The sequence below is a fragment of the Leptonychotes weddellii genome, chromosome 13 (genome assembly GCF_054177405.1).
Source record: "Leptonychotes weddellii isolate Sample4059 chromosome 13, ASM5417740v2, whole genome shotgun sequence".
NCBI lineage: Eukaryota > Metazoa > Chordata > Mammalia > Carnivora > Phocidae > Leptonychotes > Leptonychotes weddellii.
Genome location: NC_138381.1, coordinates 16964350 through 16984539, shown reverse-complemented (window position 1 = coordinate 16984539; position 20190 = coordinate 16964350). Strand labels below are relative to the sequence as shown.

General features: G+C 36.6%; 1 protein-coding gene across 1 annotated transcript in view; it reads left to right on the top strand.

The window, feature by feature from the left end:
* Positions 1-20190, top strand: part of WDR7 (WD repeat domain 7) — a 338052-nt gene that overhangs the window by 33254 nt on the left and 284608 nt on the right. The window contains exons 4-13 of the mRNA XM_081802523.1: positions 2017-2123; positions 3652-3730; positions 6852-7026; positions 9540-9616; positions 10434-10553; positions 14183-14328; positions 14674-14776; positions 17179-17311; positions 17559-17807; positions 18568-18788. Of these exons, the coding sequence (XP_081658649.1) occupies positions 2017-2123; positions 3652-3730; positions 6852-7026; positions 9540-9616; positions 10434-10553; positions 14183-14328; positions 14674-14776; positions 17179-17311; positions 17559-17807; positions 18568-18788 (1410 nt within the window). The remainder of the gene's footprint in view (positions 1-2016; positions 2124-3651; positions 3731-6851; positions 7027-9539; positions 9617-10433; positions 10554-14182; positions 14329-14673; positions 14777-17178; positions 17312-17558; positions 17808-18567; positions 18789-20190) is intronic.

Here is a 20190-nt window from a genome sequence, read left to right as displayed (position 1 = left end):
TAATTGCTCCGGCTTAGACTTTCAGTACTATGTTGAGTAGCAGTAGGAAGAGTGAATATTCTTGTCTTGTTCCTGATCTTAGAGGAAAGGCTTTTAGTTTTTCACTGTTGAGTATTATGTTAGCTGTGAGCTATCATTTATAGCCTTTATAAAGTTGAGGTACATTCCTTCTATATTCATTTTGTTGAGAGTTTTTACTTATGAAAGGATATTGAATTTTGTCAAAAGGTTTATTGCCTCTATTAAGATGATCATGTGAAGTTTATACTTCATTCAAAAATTTTTATTTTTCTAGATTATGGTGGGAGTAAAGTCTAATTCTAGTTACTTGTTATGGCTGAAAGTGGAATTTTCCGACAAAGCCATGTATATTTGAAATAAAACTATTGGTAAAGTTGGTTTTCTTGGGAGAAATTAAATAATTGACCAATAGCATAATTTTTAGTGGAAGACTACTGAATCTCTATATGGAGGTGGGGTTGGATGTATGAGAAAATTTTGGCAGTATGGGAAAACTTTCTAGGCCCATTCTAACTATAAACAATGGTTGATTCTTAGATAATTAAAATAGAAATTTACCTTTTGAAGAAAAAAATGCATATTATATAACTAAGCAAAAAAAGATTGAAATTTTCTCTTAATTGTAATTTTTTTTTTTTAAGATTTTTATTTATTTGACACAGAGAGAGAGACAGCGAGAGAAGGAATACAAGCAGGGGGAGTGGGAGAGGGAGAAGCAGTCTTCCCGTTGAGCAGGGAGCCCGATGCGGGGCTCGATTCCAGGACTCTGGGATCATGACCTGAGCCGAACGAAGGCAGACGCGTAACGACTGAGCCACCCAGGCGCCCCTCTTAATTGTAATTATACAAAAGATGACTAGAATTTTATTTGGAAAATCTCTTCATTTGTTACATACCAGAACTGTAGAACAATATCAGTACTCTTCCTGTGGAATATTTAATTTTGAACAATTTAGCTTTACTAATAAATTAGGATAAATTGTTTGCAAAATGGACACCAGGACGGGTACAAAGGGACTTTGTTATATTCTGTTCTTTTTTTTTTTTTTTAAGATTTTATTTATTTATTTGAGAGAGAGGAAGAGAATGAGAGAAAGCACAACCCAGGGGGATCAGCAGAGGGAGAGGGAGAAGCAGACTCCCCGCTGAGCAGGGAGCCTGACGCAGGGCTCGATCCCAGCACCCTGGGATCATGACCTGAGCCAAAGGCAGATGCTTAACCGACTGAGCCACCCAGGAGCCCCTATATTCTGTTCTTTTAACTGGGTATTGAGTATGTGGTCACTCAATGTATTCTTTATATCTTATATGTATATTATAAATGTTATTTGTATGTATTAAATATTTAATTGAAAAACACATCCTGAAATAACCTAAGGCCCTGAAGTAACCTGAAGTAATAACATGCCATTTGGTACAAAACAGATAAATGTGGGGGGCTGATTGTGAGACTATTTTAGAATAGTGGGTATTAAGCCTTTCTTTCTGTAAGGCACTGTGTCACTAAATCATTGGTCTGTGAAGGTCATTCTTCGTTCCTGATAGTTAATGTTGCTATCAGCATTTGGGAGGGTGCTTGTCCTCTATTTTTTTGAGTTTTGAGTGTGTTAATCTAGAGACTCTAAATATGTTTTCAGGTCAATGAGCATATTATTTAAGAAATGAGTGGGGTTAAATTATTACTAACTCACATTCTTAATCTGATTCTTCAGTACACTGTAGCTTAGTGCTTAAGACTGCCCTTGTTTGACCTCTAGCTCTGTCACTCTCTGTATGTGTTGGGCAAACAATGTTATCTGTTGGTGTTCCAATTTTGACTTAAGAGCTACCTGGTGGGGTGATTATGAGCATTAAGTGGGTGGGGGGTCACTGTTGTGTTACTCTCAATTCTTCTCAAATCTGTATCTGTATGTTTATATTGAATATTTAACAGGATTCCTAAAAATTAATTTTTAAAAATTTGGTACTTATATCAACATATTTGTGTATTTCTAGGTTAATCCTCGAGCGCTGTTGTTTGGTCACACAGCCTCAATCACCTGTTTGTCTAAAGCTTGTGCTTCTAGTGACAAACAGTATATTGTGAGTGCATCTGAAAGTGGGCAAGTATTTTCTTATTCACTTTTTTCCTCATAAGTCTTTATTGCAAATAGTACCAGTGTATTAGTGAGTAAGGAATTTTTTTTTCTTTTTGAAGTATCTTTTAAATAAATGCTTCAGTTGTTTGAACTTAAAGATATTTGGAATATGGTTTTATAAATGTGAATTTTATCTTTATTAATGATTTTTGTGATACTTTTTTCATAATTTATGATTTTTTGTCTTGCTTTTGAGAAACTCAGAATACCTTATAAGTTAAAGCTTGATCACTAATCCCCATGGTATTTTTATTGCGTTGGCAGACAACTGAATGATGATTAGGCTAGCATAAGTTTGGAAGATGAAGCCGTGCAAAGGTCATATAGTTGTATTCATATATGTTAATACACTAAGGTAATTATATATTCCTGAGTCTTAGAATATAACTTGTTTTGAGAGAGAGAGAAATTAAGCTAATAGTCATAGGGTTCAGAGTGAGGAGTTTCTAAACTTTTCTGGTGCTTAGAAAACTATATACATAATATGTTATTGAAGGGAGTTGGGGACCTACAAGAGAATTATTTAAGAAGTTGTTTCCTCCCATTAACCCCTCATAATTTATGAACTTGAAAAGAACCTTGCGTAACTGTAACAAGAAGAGGCAGCATCAGGTAAAAAGTACAGTCCCTTTTGGTCAATTAAAGGATAATTCATATTAGCATGCAAGTAAGATTGAACATCCTTTGAAAAATTGTTTCATACCATGTGAGATATAAGAAAGGGTATCTTGAAGAAAGCCCTGAGAATATTAGCATCACTGCATTTTATTAATGCTGTGTTCTGTTAAATAAAGCTTGTTTCTTCAAAAGACAAAGACATATTGATATTTCTAATTTGAAATGCCGTATCTTTATTTGAGATGGAAACTTTTTTATGCACTTGATAAAACATATGCAATAAATACTGAATCAAAATTGGAATATTATATTTAATTTGCAAAGGTTTGGAATTAAGTTGGTTTTAATTTTTGTGTTGTCCTAAATTTTCTAGCTATGCTGATAATTAATGGAAAATCCCGGTGGTTTGAATTAAAAGTTTATTTCTTGTTTTTGTCACTTGACCCTGGTATATCATTGGGGCTCTGCTTCACTATCCTCCTTACTTTGAGGTTGAGGGTAAAAGGAGCAACCACTGACAGAAGCAGCCACTGTCTGGAATGGAGGCAGAGGAGAAAGAAAGTTCTTGAGGCCCTTGTATCACTTGTGGCCAGAACTACTCACAAGACTTTACCAACCAAAAGGGAGCCAGGAAGTGCAGTCCTACCATGTGCTCGGAAAGAATGTGGATCTAGGTGGGGGTAGGGAGGTTGGAGGGGAGGTTGGGTTGCTGAATGAGGACCAGAATTTTTCACAAACAGCAACAATGATTATACATTACTTTTCCCTGAAATATATCAGTTTTAATGAAAGATTAATTTTAAAGCTCCGTGACAAAGTTTGACAGTACTTTTAAAAATCAGATTTAAAGTTAGCTATTACTTTTGTTTTATAGAGAGATGTGTCTCTGGGACGTGAATGATGGCAGATGTATTGAGTTTACAAAATTAGCCTGCACACATACAGGTATACAGGTAAGTATCTATTTCGGTAACGGTTCAAGTCAGCACAACTTATTACAGGTATACAATTAAGTGTTTTTTAAACATTGAGCCTAAATTTTTATATGAAAATGGGTGGAGATGAGTAACAGGACAAGAAGACTACAATTGGGATAGTAAAAGTATTCCTCATGAGATGGTATGGTGGGGGATGTATTAAGTATAGGGGACTGATGGGGAAAGGTGGAGGGTAAGCCAGTTACCACTGCTACCTCTGCTCTTTCTGGCCATCCTGAGTACCCAGGTGAGAGCCCCTTTACGAGTTGGGTCATTCCTCTAGATCCTAAATAATGAATTCTCTCCTGCTAGAGCCTTTATGATTCCATTCATGCTTGACAAAAATTGACCCACTTTACAGATCATATCCTGGTTATTACTTGTGCAGTTGGTCCTTGGGTACATTTTTTTGACTTTCTAACTGTTGAAGAAATGACTATTTCATATCTCTGCCTTATATAAGAATTTACATACGAATTTATAGTTTCTGACGTCTATTCCTGGTATTCCTTCTTACTCTTTCGTAATTGTCAAGTTTTTTGTCCTTCAGTTTATGCATCATTTACTCTGTTGAATATTGGGAAAATCCCAAGTCCATTGAAAATATGACTTATGTTCTCAGTGGGGCAAGCGAGGGAAGAGAAGAGAACTAACTTTTACTGAGCACATACTGTTATGGTGTTTCATTTAGTCCTCCTCCCATCATTACAAATGAGATAGGAGTATACTATTTTACACAGAAGGAAGCTGAGACCCAGAGTGATTAAATGACTTGTCCCAGTCTCACAGTGAGTCATTCCTGGCGCCAGGATCCCAAATCAGGTTCATCTTTCTATTCTTTCGGTTATATCATACTGTCTCCCTCAAACAAATACAGTCATTTATTGGGAAGGAAAACTTGTGCCAACACAAATTAGAAAAGCAATGGAAAATGTTTCAGGGTGACGTGGTGGTTTGTGTAATAAAGTCTTTTTTTTTTTTTTTTACTGTTTCTTACCCTCGCAAAGGCCTTTTAAAAATTGCTTCTTCAGTGTTGTTAGAGTGTATGCTTTTTATTTAAGGGGCATATGTTACTTATTTTTTATCATATGATGAATCATCAAGGTTTATAGAGAGAAAATGGATAATAAATGATAATATAATTAGTGATTTTATAGATTATTTAATGTCTTGAACTCATTGGATATAAACATTTTGACTTTTATAGTTCCATGATTTAAGAACTTTTGGTTTACATGTTAGGAAAAATTCTCTTTGTTTATTCAATATATTTTTAGTGCCTGTTCTTTCTCAGATCCTGTAATAGGTCCTGCATTTAACTTGGTAGCTGTCTCTAAGTAGAAGATGCTCTTTGACAGGTTCACTAGTGTGGGACAGTTGTTTCCTGTGTGATCTTCACTCTCTCAGGTCCAAGAGCGAGTTGTTTGTATAAGCAGAAATGGTAAACCTTGGTCACACTGGCAACTTACTGAAATCACAAGGAGATGCCAACTTATTAAATTATCACATGGGAGATCCCTTTTTAATATTTGGAAAAATTGTTTCTCCATTCAGGATACTTTTTTGTTAGTATGAAAATGTCTAGGGAGCTAAATTTAGTGGTCAGAAGATTATTTGGGAGTATAACTTTAAAGCAAAAGGTGGGAGGCATTTATCAGGCAAGGCTAATAAAATATCCCTGCCCCCAGGAGAGAGTTCTTACTAACTGCAGTGCACGTGTCTCTCTGGGCTGGTGTCGGGTGGGTACTGACAGAGTTTGCTTCTCTGCACACATCTTCTCCTCCCCGACCCTCTTCCCCTTAGATGGGTCAGGGTTGCCTACGGTCACGTTATCATATGAGAGTGCCTGGCAGTCCCTGGAACCTCCAAGTTGTGTGTCCTGTTTTTTGGATCAACCTTCTAAGATCTATAAATGCCCTCTGTGGTTGTCTGTGTTTTATTAGACCCCCCTCTTGGAGTCTAATTCCTAATAAACAGGATATGATCTGTAAAGTGGGTCAATTTTTGTCAATGCTCTTAGTTAATGTACTCTGTGATCAGTATTTATGTTTAAGAAGTTGTAATTCTTCTTATCAGGGTACCCCATAGTTGAGAGAAGATTGTATTCCTTCACACGCAACGTTGAGCCTGAGAACAGGACTGATGAGTGTGGGAGCAGACTGGACCAAGGTTCCTTTAGTTATTTCCCCAGTTGTGGAGTGGTTACAGCATTGCCCTTTGTGCTCAGTCTAGCTTGCTGTCACGTGATTCGTGTAAGGTCCAATCCTTTGGGAACTAGTAGTCTGGTTGTTAGATGTCTTCACTTTCTAGTAATCCTCTAGGAGATTCATTCCACTTGGAGAATCACTTTTTTTTTTAAAGCTAGCGGGAGACAGGTCATTTGAGAAGTTGTTAGTCTTGTTTTGATAGTTATTCTTTCTCTGCTCTTTGGTTGATGGAAACCCATCTTTTCCTTTTGAGTTATTCTTGGGATGAGTAACATGTAGATCATGATGGTGTTGGTTCTTCCTCTCTTTTTCTTCCACAAAGTATAAATATGCATTATGAGGATGATTTACATGGTTGTCTCATACTTTAGTCTGAAATAACACACTTAGGTTAATCAGAATTTATTGCTGATTATAACATGTTTGAACAACAGTCATCTTCTAAATTTTATTTGGTCATAACTAGTAATTATAAGCCTATACGCACCTATTCCCATTCATCTAAAATTCATATTTTTGCTTTGCTTTGTGAAGAGATTCCTTTTGCTTTGATTTGTGAAGCTGATTTTATTGAGGTGTTTTATGAATTCATTCAACAATCCTGTTTTAGATGCTATAGGAGGATTAAAAATGAAGAATTACTGTGACTTCTGCTCCAAAATAATTCAAAAGGGAGGATGTTAGGAAAAGAATAATTTTTGTTAGATATTTTGAAATATTAATGTAACTTGATGGACGTGTATATATATACATAGACACCTATAATAGGTGCCATATAGTACTTGTCTGGAAATATTACTGGAGAAATTGAGTGCCATAATAAGCTTGATGAGTGCTTGCGAATCAAGTCTCAGAAGTAAAAGAACACTTAAAACTCTTTTTCCTTTTAGTTCTACCAGTTTTCTGTTGGAAATCAGAGAGAAGGAAGACTTTTATGCCATGGCCACTATCCTGAAATCCTCGTTGTGGATGCCACCAGCCTTGAGGTGTTATACTCCTTAGTATCAAAGATCTCTCCAGACTGGATTAGCTCCATGAGTATTATCCGATCCCACCGAACACAAGGTCAGTGTGTGGTGCCCTTTAGGGACTTCGGCACCCTGACATGATGGATAGTTTACTGTAGAGTTCTGTATCATATATGACATATTTCATAAGCATTAAACATAGGTAAGAAGTTTGAGGGAAGTAATGGGGGCATCTGTGGTTGGCAGAGTTGATGGGGGGCAGATCAAGAAGGGCCTTGTGTGCTAGCTAGGGAATTTGGGTTTCGTCCTGTAGATCAGGGATTGGTAGACTTGTACTATAAGGGACCACATACTAAATATTCTAGGTTTTGCAGTCCACGGGATCTGTGTTTCAACTACTCCATTCTGCCAGTGTTGCACAAAAGCACATAGTATGGAAATGAATGAGCCTGTCTGTGTTCTAATAAAACGTTATTTACAAAAAACTGCCAGTGGGCTGGATTTGATCCATGAGCTGTGGCTTTCTGGCCCTTGCTATAGATGTTGGACGGTCTCTGGTAAGAATCCTTGAAGGGTCTTAAGTTTTATTTTATTCTTTTAAAGATTTTATTTATTTATTTGAGAGAGAGCGACCATGGCCGGGGGGGGGGAGGAGGGAGAAGGGCCGAGGGAGAGGGAGAAGCAGGCTCCCCGCTGAGCAGGGAGCCCAATGCAGGGGCTCCATCCCAGGACCCTGGGATTATGACCTGAGCCGAAGGCAGACGCTCAACCAACTGAGCCACCCAGGCACCCTGGGACTTGGTTTTAAGCATCAGTTTGGTGGCATTGTTGAGAATGGTTTAGATGGGAGATGATTTTAATACCCCAGCCGAGCATGGTGCAGGTCTGAGGTCCAGCAGTGGTTGTGGAAACAGAGTGGATGGGTTTGCAGCACTTCCCAAGGGCTCGTCTGCAGAGTATTGGTTCTGAAGTTTGTTAATAGGTATTAGTGAAAAAGGAGGGTTCTGTGGTCAAATATATTTGGGAGATGTTCAGTGAAATACAGTTGAACAGACTTCTTTAATCTGGGACCTTAAGTAGAGGCTTTTTAATGCCTATTAGAGAATTACTGCTTTATTCAAGAGCATAGCAGTGAAAAAGAGATTCCACTTCATTTTCCAGGCAATGGGGAACTCATTATTAGCATGTTCACCTGTAATCTTAGTTACAGTCAATGTTTTCTTTAAAAAAGGACTGTATTTGTGATAAGCAGTTTGTACATTTTGAATTTTTACAGTATTTCCATATGAGATACACATGTACTCTGATCACAATAGGATAGAATGTCACTGATGAAAACTTCTGTGCTGTGCATGCAATTCTAAATGTTATCAGTTTATAATCTTGCAAGCATATGTAATTTTTAATCTGCATTTACCGTATTTTAGTCTTTGGATATTTGAGAATTTTAGCTATATTGGTATGTTCCACTTTTACTATAAATTGACAGATATGTGAGCAGTTGTTAGTGTCTCCATACAGGCTCATGACTTGTAATCGCTGCATTCCAGTGCCTTACACTGTCTGGAGAACTATGTAATACAGCAAGGTTTTTATTTAAGGACAGCAAACTGTTCTTTTTAATAATAGTAATAACCCATCTTGATTGATATGCTGAATGCTATACCTGTGTTTTGTTTGTCTTTTTCTTAAGATTTTATTTATTTATTTGAGAGAGAGAGTGAGAGAGAGCATGAGAGGGGAGAGGGTCAGAGGGAGAAGCAGACTCCCTGCCGAGCAGGGAGCCCAATGTGGGACTCGATCCCGGGACTCTGGGACCGTGACCTGAGCCAAAGGCAGTTGCCCAACCACTGAGCCACCCAGACGCCCCCTGTGGTGTGTCTTGATTCTCATAGCAACCCATTAAGCTAGGTACCATTGTTACTCATTTGTATTTGCTTACAGATAAGCAAGTTGAATTTAAGACAGGTTAAGTTATCCACAGTTCATTGGTTAGTTAGTGAAGATAATGAGATTTTCACGTATATCTCCCTCACTCTGGAGCCCGCATGAGACTGCTCCCAGTGTCTCTGCTCTCAGAGTTTCTTGTATGTTACCATGGCACTGTGACTACTTCCTTACCTGCAGCCTATGCATTTCCTTTTTAGATCATGTCTTCTCTTGATCACTGTCTATAGAGGATGTAATGTACCATAAAATGTCTAGAAGGCAGACAAAGTAGGTGGGACATTGGGGAAATGAGTGTCTTCAAGAAATAAAGTGAGTGTGCTCACCCATGATAAATAATTAAAAGTTGTGAATTTTGGAAGAATAAAAATTCTTTGTTAAATCATGAAGTAATCATAGTGATCAGGAACATTTGAAATTATTAAAAATCGGTTGATTAGAAATTTAAAAAATTCAAGTAGCTGCAAACAACTTTTCCTTGAATTTCAAATTTGTGGTCTATTTTGTTTCAAAATCTGGCTTCTGTTATTTCATGAAATATAGAATTATGCTTTTATGCCAATTGAGAAGAATTATTAGTTTCATTAACGCAAACCATGTTATTATTTAGAAAGAAAGTGTATTATGTTTGTAACCTTGGCTTCTTGGTCCCTCTCGACTTAGAGGACACTGTGGTCGCACTCTCAGTGACGGGCATCTTGAAGGTGTGGATTGTTACCTCTGAAATAAGTGGCATGCAGGTGAGACAAATGTTCTGTTCTTACAGTGTCTTCAGTTTTAGCGATGATAGGCCCCCTCCCTTTTTTTCCTAAAGGGCCAGGAGAAAGCTGTTCTTTTTCGAGAGCCTTATTGACATAGTATTAGAACATCCCCTAGTATGCTGTCTCTGTAAGTGTATTATGTTTTTCACTTTTGATGGCAGACATCTGCTCTGTCGAGGATATGAAATAGGATATAAAGTAGAGAAACACAGAAGAGCTGGGATTTTCCTCAGTTGCCTCTATTAAAGTTAAAAAATAGTTTACTTGAGGGGAAAAAATAAAGCAAACCAATACAAAAAGTATATAAAGCCAATTTTAGTTCTCTGTTCTTTGGGCTTGAATTCCTTGTAATTCTCTCAATAAAGAATCTGGATTTCTCCAGATCAATATTCTAAGTATGACGTTAATCTCTTCAGCTAGTCAATTTCTACACACTGAATTTGGGGGAGGACCTGGAGGAATAGATTTTTTTTTTTTTTTTTAATGTAGAAGGACATATAGATACAGAATTTAGGATTGACTCAAACTTTTATCATCTGTTATTGCCACAATGTTGACACTCTGATTCTTTTCAGCATTTCAATCTTGAGTAGCTTTGTAGCAAAGACATTGTGCCCGGATGTGTTTGTAGTATATTTTTGCTGCTTTTTATTACCTTAGTTCTCACATGAGGGGCTAAAATGATGAATATATCAAGTGATGTCTTTCTTGCATTTTCTTTATTTTAATCACTGTATGATAATTTTAATCGACAGTGAAACCATTCCTAACGTTTTACTTATCTTTCTCTTTTCAGGATACTGAGCCAATATTTGAGGAGGAATCCAAACCGATTTATTGTCAGAATTGCCAAAGCATTTCTTTTTGTGCATTCACACAAAGATCACTTTTGGTTGTGTGCTCCAAGTATTGGAGGGTAAGATAGCTACTAAGTAAGAAGCTGTATTTTTACCCTTCAAGGTGTTGGTTTATCAGACTTCAAAGATAATTATAAGGAAGAGCTTGATGCAAGAATATTTTAATCCTTTGGAATTCTTATGTAATTTTGATACCAAATTTGTAGGTGTTGGGATTTAGTTATATATCGTTAACCTTTTTTGTTCTGGGCTATAAAATGATTCAGTTAATGATTATTATCCCACTGATCTTAATGTCTACCTTTTGCTACCGTTTCAGTCATTATTTCCTCAGTACAACATAAGCAGTGGTGCTGAATTTTCTGCAGGTTGACCTGTCTTTGTAGCTTGTTGTTATTCCCAATTGCCATTCTGTTCTGACTTCTTGGATTTGGGAAGGTCTTCCTTACATCACTTGAGAGCTAATGACCGAAGGATAATATTACTTCGACATTGCCAGACTTCAGTATTTCTATAACAGAAAAAGAACCAGCATGTTTTGACGACTTGTGCCTAGCATATTTTTCAAAGCTTTCCATGTATTATTTCTTTTAATCCTCACAACTCTCTCAGGGGAGGTGTATCAGTTACCTAATCCTGCATAACAGGATTTATAAATTTATATATAAATTTATATAAATATATATTTAGCAGTTTAAAACCATAAACATGTATTAGTCCCCCTCTGGTTCATGTATCATAATCCCAGCTGTGGGTCGGGAATGCGAGCACAGCTTAGCTGGGTGCCTCTGGCTCAGGGTCTCCACAGACTACAGTCAAGGTGTGAGCCAGGGCCACAGTCTCCTGGTAGGAGTCACCTAGGGCGGGTCTGCTTGCAAGCTTACTCACTTGGTGGTTGGCAGGCTCTACATCCAGCTGACTGTTGCCTGGACACATTAGTTCCTTGCCATCTGGGCCTCGCACAGCCTGGGAACTGTCTTCCTTCAGAGTAGTAAGCAAGCAAGAGAAGTTGTAGCCATGAGCCACCTAATCTTGGGACTGCAGTCTCATCACTTCTCTCACAGTCCGTTGGCTAGAAACGTCACAGAATCCCACACTCGGGAGAGGATTACAGAAGGGTATGAATACCAGGTTGGGGCAGTCATAGAGGCTGCCGGCTAAAGCAGGAACTACTACTTTCCTCATTTTGCAGATGAGGCACCGCAGGCATAGGGAACACAGAAAACTCGACTCCGGTTACACAGGTGCTGGTGGCGGTGCTGGGCTACAGCTCTGGCAGCCTGACTGCAGCACCTGCCCTCCTCACTACCATGGGATACTGCCTCAGAGGGCATGGGCTTTGCAGGGTCAGGCCTGACTGGGGCAGCAGGCAACACCTTAACCTTATCCTTGCCGCTGCTACTGTTCTGGAATAAGATTAGAGAGGAGAAGCCAGCAGCTGCTGTTATAGTGAGCTACATGGGATCCTTCCTTTGTCTTCAAATTTAAAGCACATGTAAATAGTAGTAAAATCAGGGAGCAAGAGGACGCAGTGAAAAGTATGCATCCTTTTCCCTGCTACTTTTCCTTCCCCTCCCCAGGGGCAGCATCTAATACCAGTTTCTTGTGTGTTCATAATAAGCATTTTAAAAACATGTGAGAACAGAACAAAGACAATCCAGTAGGAAAAGGGACAAAAATGTTTCATAAAAGAAAGCTGGTGGCTAATAAATGTATAGAAAGGTGCTCAGCTTCATTAATCATCAGAGAAATACATAGTATTTATTTATTTATTTAAGATTATTTATTTGACAGAGAGAGACACAGCGAGAGAGGGAACACAAGCAGGGGAAGTGGGGGACGGAGAAGCAGGCTTCCCCCTGAGCAGGAAGCCCGATGCGGGGCTCGATCCCAGGACCCTGGGACCATGACCTGAGCTGAAGGCAGACGCTTAACGACTGAGCCACCCAGGCGCCCCAGAGAAATGCATAGTAAAACAACACTAAGATAGTAGTACTAACTGAATAGAATGACTTTTCCAAATACTTATTGCCAAAAAGAAGTTTTCTATTTTAAGTGGTTAGATTATCATCTTTTATGGGTTCTCACAGTTTGTTAGATGTTCTAAAGGGCTCATCACAAGCTGAGATTCCTAATATTTGTATAATTTTACTTTATATACCTTTGAATATTTAATCTGGAATTTATTTTATATAAATTGCAAGCTGTAGATCCAATTTTATGTTTATTCCAGATGGACCCCCAGTTCCTGATGCCATTTGTTGAATAATTCACTTTTGTATTGTTGTGCCTTTATAATATATTCTATTCCTGTAATTACTGGAATCTGTTTCTGGACTTGTTGATTTTTCTGTTTATGCATCAGTACTGTATTGTTTTATTTTCTGTAAGCTTTATAATTTGTTTTCATAGATAATAAGCCTGGAGGGTGGTCTCCATTCTTTCTTAGACTTGTCTTGGCTATTCTTGCAGTGTTAATGTAATAAATGATAAATATAGCAAATCATGGTAAATTTGGCTAGGATTTGTTTTAATTTTGAAAAGGCTCTGTATAAGCAGTTTAATTGCTTTTTATTTAAAGAAAACTAAAATAAAAATTCTGAGCCAATTGAATTTTTTAGCACTGTAGAATATACTTTTACCAATTATTAAAAGTGGTAGAAAAATTCTTCTAGGAATTATGAGATCAGGGTTTTTAGTCCTAGCTTTAGCACTTACTGGACATGTGACCTTGAGCTGGTGATGTAACGCTTATTTATGTCAGTTTACCGTCTGTAAAATGGGATAGCAATTAATCCTGCAGTCCTTCTAAGGCTCATATGAGACAATGATGTGAAGGGACTTTGTAAACTTTGATGTGCCTTACAGGTACAAAGCTCCAGATAGCCTGTGTTGCTGATGAAATTTTAGGGACTTGACTTCTGCGGGGGCTGTGGGGGACTTGACTTTTATACGTGAGAATTATTAAATAATAAAGCTGAGTCTTTTAACTTTCTGTTTACGGTACTTCAGTACCTGAATGAAATAAAGTAAGGTCATTCCCATATTAATAAAGAGATATTCTGATGTCTGAGTTTATTAGAAACATTTTTACTGAACATAGAAATAAAACAGGAGTCATAACCATGCATTCTAGAGGCTGGTTCCCTATGACTTGGAATTCTTTGATGGAACATTCCTCCCTTTAGATAAAAAAGGCTAAGGATTCCCTGTCCCTGTGCAAGGCAGCACGCCTGCTCCACTTGTCATATGCTTGACCGCTGAGAGGCGCACAGCTGGGGACCTAGTTGTGTTTTCCCTGGTGAAGGTGACTGAGCCCTGGGGCTCTCTGACACAATGTCTTTAACTTGAGGTAGTGAATTTTAAAGGCCCGAGCTTGGTAAATATATTTCCAGAAGTTTTGTTTTGTTTTTAGTCTATTTTTTTTTTAAGATTTTATTTATTTGAGAGAGAGAGAGAGTGCGAGAGAGAGCACGAGCAGCGGGGAGAGGGAGAAGCAGGCTTCCCGCTGAGCAGGGAGCCTGATGCGGGGTTCGATCCCAGGACCCTGGGATCATGACCTGAGCCAAAGGCAGACGCGTAACTGACTGAGCCACCCAGGTGCCCCTTGTTTTTAGTTTAAATGTCACTGTATCTTACTTAAATGACACCAACATGGATTAGATTGCGAATTTCTTGTTCCTTGTAGGTATTTGATGCTGGAGACTATTCCTTGCTGTGTTCAGGTCCTAGTGAAAATGGACAGACGTGGACTGGAGGTGACTTTGTATCAGCAGATAAAGTAATCATTTGGACTGAAAATGGGCAAAGTTATATTTACAAACTACCTGCCAGGTATTCAATCAATATTAAGTTAGGACTTTAATCAAAGCAAAGGAGTCTGAATTCAGGGTATAACTTGAATGTATGAAAATGTTTAAAGTATAAATGATTTTAGGTAAAAAACTACAGAACTTCTTAAGTTAGATTTATAATTCCAGTTTAACTTCTAAGTACAAAAATTAGGTGGGTCCTTATTTGAAGTAGGGTATTTTAATGACATTAATTAATGCCTACATTAAATTAACTGTAATTTGAAAATCCATATTTTGTCCATTGTCCAAAAATCCTCCTCATATCGTATGATAAAATATTTAATGCCAGTATTTTAATTGAATGTTGTATTTTTCTCATTTTCAGTTGCCTTCCAGCTAGTGATTCATTCCGCAGTGATGTGGGGAAAGCAGTTGAAAATTTAATTCCTCCTGTACAACATAGCCTCTTGGATCGAACAGATAAAGAGGTAAAATTCTTCAGGTATCATTTATAATTGATAGTGACATTGAAAATTTTTCACAACTGCATTTATTGGTGTCTTTTGGTAGCTAAGAATTTGAAAGATTCAGGGCAGTGTTAAATGTCATAAAACATTTTGACACGGTCAGTTATAAGCACAGTTCTAAAATTTGCATATCTTAATCATATAATATGCTTTAGTGTTCACATTTCTCCTAGAATACAGATGATCTTATTATGATTACATAGTGGAAATGACTTTTTGGTAAAATATTGATGGCGTAAATTTACGCTATAATGCAATTGTAAACATAGTGACAGGTATAATTTTAGGAGGGCAAAGATAATCATGGAATACTGCCAATTAGTAATAGTTCATTACTTGGATAAGGCATTGCAATATATCCCCAAAATCATATAGTGTTTTAAATTATCGGGCATTAGAAATAAAGAATAAAAGAAATTTTTTCTCTATAAAAACCAAAGTTTATTATGATTTCTTTTTTTTTTTTTAAGATTTTATTTATTTATTTGAGATAGTGAGTGAGAGAGCAGGAGCAGGGGAGCAGAGGGAGAGGGAGAAGCATGCTCCCCGCTGAGCAGGGAGCCTGACATGGGGCTCGATCCCAGGACTCCAGGATCACGACCAGAGCCGAAGGCAGACACTTAATCGACTGAGCCATCCAGATGCCCCTGACTTCTAAAGACCTACTTAATATCAATTTAGAATTGAAATGCAGTGGCACTTAGTACTAGATTTTCATCTCTATATTTTTTGAGCATTAAGGACAAAGTTTTGGTTTTGGAAGTAAAGTTTCCTTTACTTATATTCTGGGTTTGCACACCTTTTTCATTTTGAACTTTTTGTTCCATCTTTATGTGAAGGGATGGTGAGGGGAAGGGAATTTCTTTTTTTACTATTTTGAATTTACACAATTTATACATCTCTGTACAGTTAAGATGCTCTATAACCTATCCTTTATTCTCCTAACTTGAACACCTCCTCCTCCAACCAAACAGTCACTTCCAGGTAAACTAAGGGATAATGACTTATATAAAAAACATAGATAAAACAAAGCAAAACAAAGTACATACTATGTTTTTTAAAATACCAGCTCCCCAATATGTTTTAAGTTAAGATACATGTATTATATGGTGTGGGATACTCACACTGTGGAATATGGAATATTGGTTATTATAGCTGCTGTAGTGACTTCTCCATGTTAGGGATATCGTTTATCAGTTACAACATTCATTTTTCTCTACTTTAGAAAACTGTTTATCGGTTACAACATGTCATTTACAACATGAATGACAACATTCATTTATCAGTTACAACAGTAATTTTCCGACTTTAAGTTAAATCACATAATTGATTATGCTTAATATATACAGTTTCTATATGCTAGTGATTTTTTGGAAACAACACCAAATACAGTAATTAGATTGTTTGTTAACTATAATTGTCAAAACTAAAATATATTTTTTTCTGCTTTTCAGGATAAGATTCTATGCTTTAATATTCAGGCATTTGTGAATTGATAATCTAAACTTTATAATTTTATGAGCCCACCCCTATTTAGTATTTTCAAATAAGTGATGTCACTGAAGGCATAAAAGTGGAGAAATAATTTGTTTTAAAAGAAAGTATACACAAGAGCCTAATGAATGGTTTTTGTTCCTAGTGGTTTATAGTTAACATATCAGGCTATGTTCAAATTGATTATATAAATGTGACCAAGTAAAATGTCATGCTATTAGTTGAAAATATACTGCTTAAAAAAAATGGAGTCTTCTACTTGTACAATCTTGGTCGTTTAATTTTGCTGCTACTCCTAGTGACTGATCAGGAATGGGCAGAAAGCTAGGATTAGCTAGTTCTCCCCTTTAGACCTTTAAAGTGGAGACTTTTATTTTTGGTAAAGAGTGGTGTATCTTTGTATTAATTATTTAATAGGAGACAGTTAAATAAATTGCATTGTTGTGGCAAGTAATCGGTTTTTCTAAAGTAGAGAAAAAGAATATAAATACTAATTCTAGAGAAAGACTATAAATGTTTTCATTTCTTTGCATATTTGTATTTTATTGGACTTGAATATTAGTTGACATGTAATTAATGCTATAAAATTACATTAAAGTATTGTTGAAGACTCATGCTATAAGCACTTTTTTTTTTACTCTGTTCTGAGGCAGAGTACTTAACATCCTTATCTGAAAAACGTTAATGTGTAAAATATTTTGATTAAAAAGGTAGCTAAGGGGCACGTGGCTGGCTCAGTTGGTAGAGCATGCGATTCTTGATCTCAGGATCATGAGTTCAAGCCCCATGTTGGGTGTAGAGATTATCTAAAAAATGAAAAATAAAGGACAACTAAAAATATTTGAACAATTTTTTTTTTCTTTTGGCAGTTGCTAATTTGTCCTCCTGTTACTCGGTTCTTCTATGGATTCAAGGAACACCTCCACAAACTATTAATTCAAGGTGATTCTTCAGGAAGATTGAATATTTGGAACATATCAGACACACCTGATAAACAGGAAGGTAAAGAAGATAGTAATAAATCATGTGCAGCAATTTCTTAATTCTTTTAATTTAGCAACATAAATACTAACCACTGCATAATAAATTCATAATGTACATATGTCATTGTATTCTTCTTAGAATTATAGTTTGTGACAGTTCTTTGATATGTATTACTGAATCAACCGTAAGTACATTTATTTTAATGTTTAAATTTTTTCTAACATGGACAATTTTTTTTTTTTCATACAAAACAAAACCTCTACAGAACTGAAAATGACAACTTCTGTTAGTTTGCAAGAGGCATTTGATAAGCTGAATCCTTGTCCTGCTGGAATTATAGATCAGCTGAGTGTGATTCCCAGTAGTAATGAACCTCTTAAAGTAACCGCAAGTGTGTACATCCCAGCACATGGACGACTCGTTTGTGGCCGTGAGGATGGAAGCATCATTATTGTGCCTGCCACACAGACAGCCATAGTACAGCTGCTGCAAGGGGAACACATGCTCCGAAGAGGTATACTGAAGATCTCCCCGTGTCTGACATGTTTTGAGAACTCTGTAACCATGACATTGACAGTATTTGCCCTCTTTGTTTGTAACAAGTACAATGAATCAGCTTAGTTGTTAGTGTGCTAGGAGTTGGTAGAATTCAATGCCAGTGCAGGTAAGGCATACTTAGTACCCATTATTGGAATATATACCGTGTAATGACTACATGTAAGAAGTATCTGATTTTACCTCTTGATATACAATAGTTTCATTTATGATTAGTTGTCTCTATAGCTTACTAAGTAATTACCATGTTATCAGTAATACTGCCAGTCTTTTAGAACAGTGCTGTCCAGTAGAAATATGTATATATAACAGTATGTGATTTTCTGTATTCACATTAATAAAGTAAAAATGAAGCAGATGAAATCAGTTTTAATAATCTGTTTTATATAACCCAATATAGCAAAACTATTTTCAACTTGTAGAATTGAATAAAATTTGAATTTTACAATGTAAAATCAATTGCAGTCAATATAAAAAATTACAAATGAGATATGTTACATTACTTTTTTGTGCTAAATCTCTGAAAACTCCTCTGTATTTTACAGCACATATGAGTCTGCAGTAGCTACTGTATTGGACAGAGTATTTTAGAAGATAAAATTAGAAGTTTTTTCTATGATAAAATTTATAGCTGTTCTGACAATTCATGTTTGCTTTTATTTGTTGAAATTTTGTAAGACTTTAATTTTCCCATTTTAAATCCAAAACCTTATTCACAGGTTGGCCACCTCACAGAACCCTCCGTGGTCATCGGAACAAAGTCACATGTTTGCTATATCCTCATCAGGTCTCAGCTCGTTATGACCAAAGATATCTGATATCTGGAGGCGTGGATTTTTCAGTCATAATTTGGGACATATTTTCTGGAGAAATGAAACATATCTTCTGTGTGCATGGTGGTGAGATTACTCAGCTTCTAGTTCCACCTGAAAACTGTAGTGTAAGTTGATCATAAAGATTATTTTATTGTGGTAGCTCTGAGATATATTGCTATCAGGCATAGAATCTAGAGTAACTTAAAGGAAATGTGACAAAAGAATTAACAAAACCCTTTCAATTTTAAAACTAGATAATGTTAATACATAATATTTAAGCAAAATTATAATTATTTACTATTGGGCACAGAAATAGAAGATGCACATTCGTGTTTTTTCCTGTTACTTGCTTCTAAATAGTGTGGCTTGTCTGAAACATAGTAGCAGTTTAGAATATGTTTATCGAAGTTTCAATTTTCCGTTTTAAAGTAGTTTAAATATTCACAAAGATATTCTGCAGTCTCATTATTTTCAGCTTTATCTGAGCAAAAAGATAGTGAATGTATACTTTGGTAGAGGCAAAATACTTATCAACACTTATTAATAGTGTTTGTTTTTTAAATAAACACTTATTGTAACAAGGGAAAGTATAACAGTCGCTGGTAATGATTTTGGAAAATTTTGTACATACTTTTGTGAAAGCCGATTGCTTTCTTACTGATGGGTGTGTAGTGATATCAAAAAGCCAGTTTAGGAATATGAGGCTTGAGGAGGCTTTAGGACTGCTAAATAACAGACCCATAATTTTTTCTTCATAATTTCTTTTACTGTTTGTTAATCACGAACTTTTTCTTGTGATTAGCCAATTTTGTGTGCACAGTCACTATGTCCCAGCATTCACATATGTGTGCATGTGCATACTAACACGCACACACTGTTGTCTTATACACAGGTTTCATGTTTATCAAAATCCCTTCAGCTTCACAAGTTATGGTCTTACTGAAATGGAAAAACATTTTACTTGTGTATCTGATGCAGTGTTCACAAGGTGTTTCATTTCAAAACCCAAGAAATTTTCCTTGGTCTTTCTGCTTGCTTGCTTAATCTTCCTGATAATGTATTTTATCTGCTATGTTCTGCCAGAGCTAGATTTTGTTTGATTTGATATTGGTGGTGTTGTAGGAGGTCCTAGTGCCAGTTGTCTTTTTTTTTTTCTGCCAGACTTGAAATTTTTTTTTTTTATTTTTAAAGATTTATTTATTTGTTTATTTATTTGAGAGAGGGAGTGAGAGCTGGAGTGGCGGGAGGGGCAGAGGGAGAGGGAAGAGAGAATCCTCAAGCAGACTTCTCACTGAGCGTGGAGCTGGATGTGGGGCTGGATCCCAGGACCCTGAGATCATGACCTGAGCCGAAATCAAGAGTCGAAATCCAGAGCGGCTGCTTAACTAATTGAGCTACCCGGGTGCTCCCAAATTCAGGTTCTTAATCATTCTCTTCTTTCTTATTCCTGCCTTTTCCTTTCTTTTCAAATTGGTTGTTAGTTTCTTATCTCCATCACTGTAAACAGTTGCTATATGTTTATTTAAA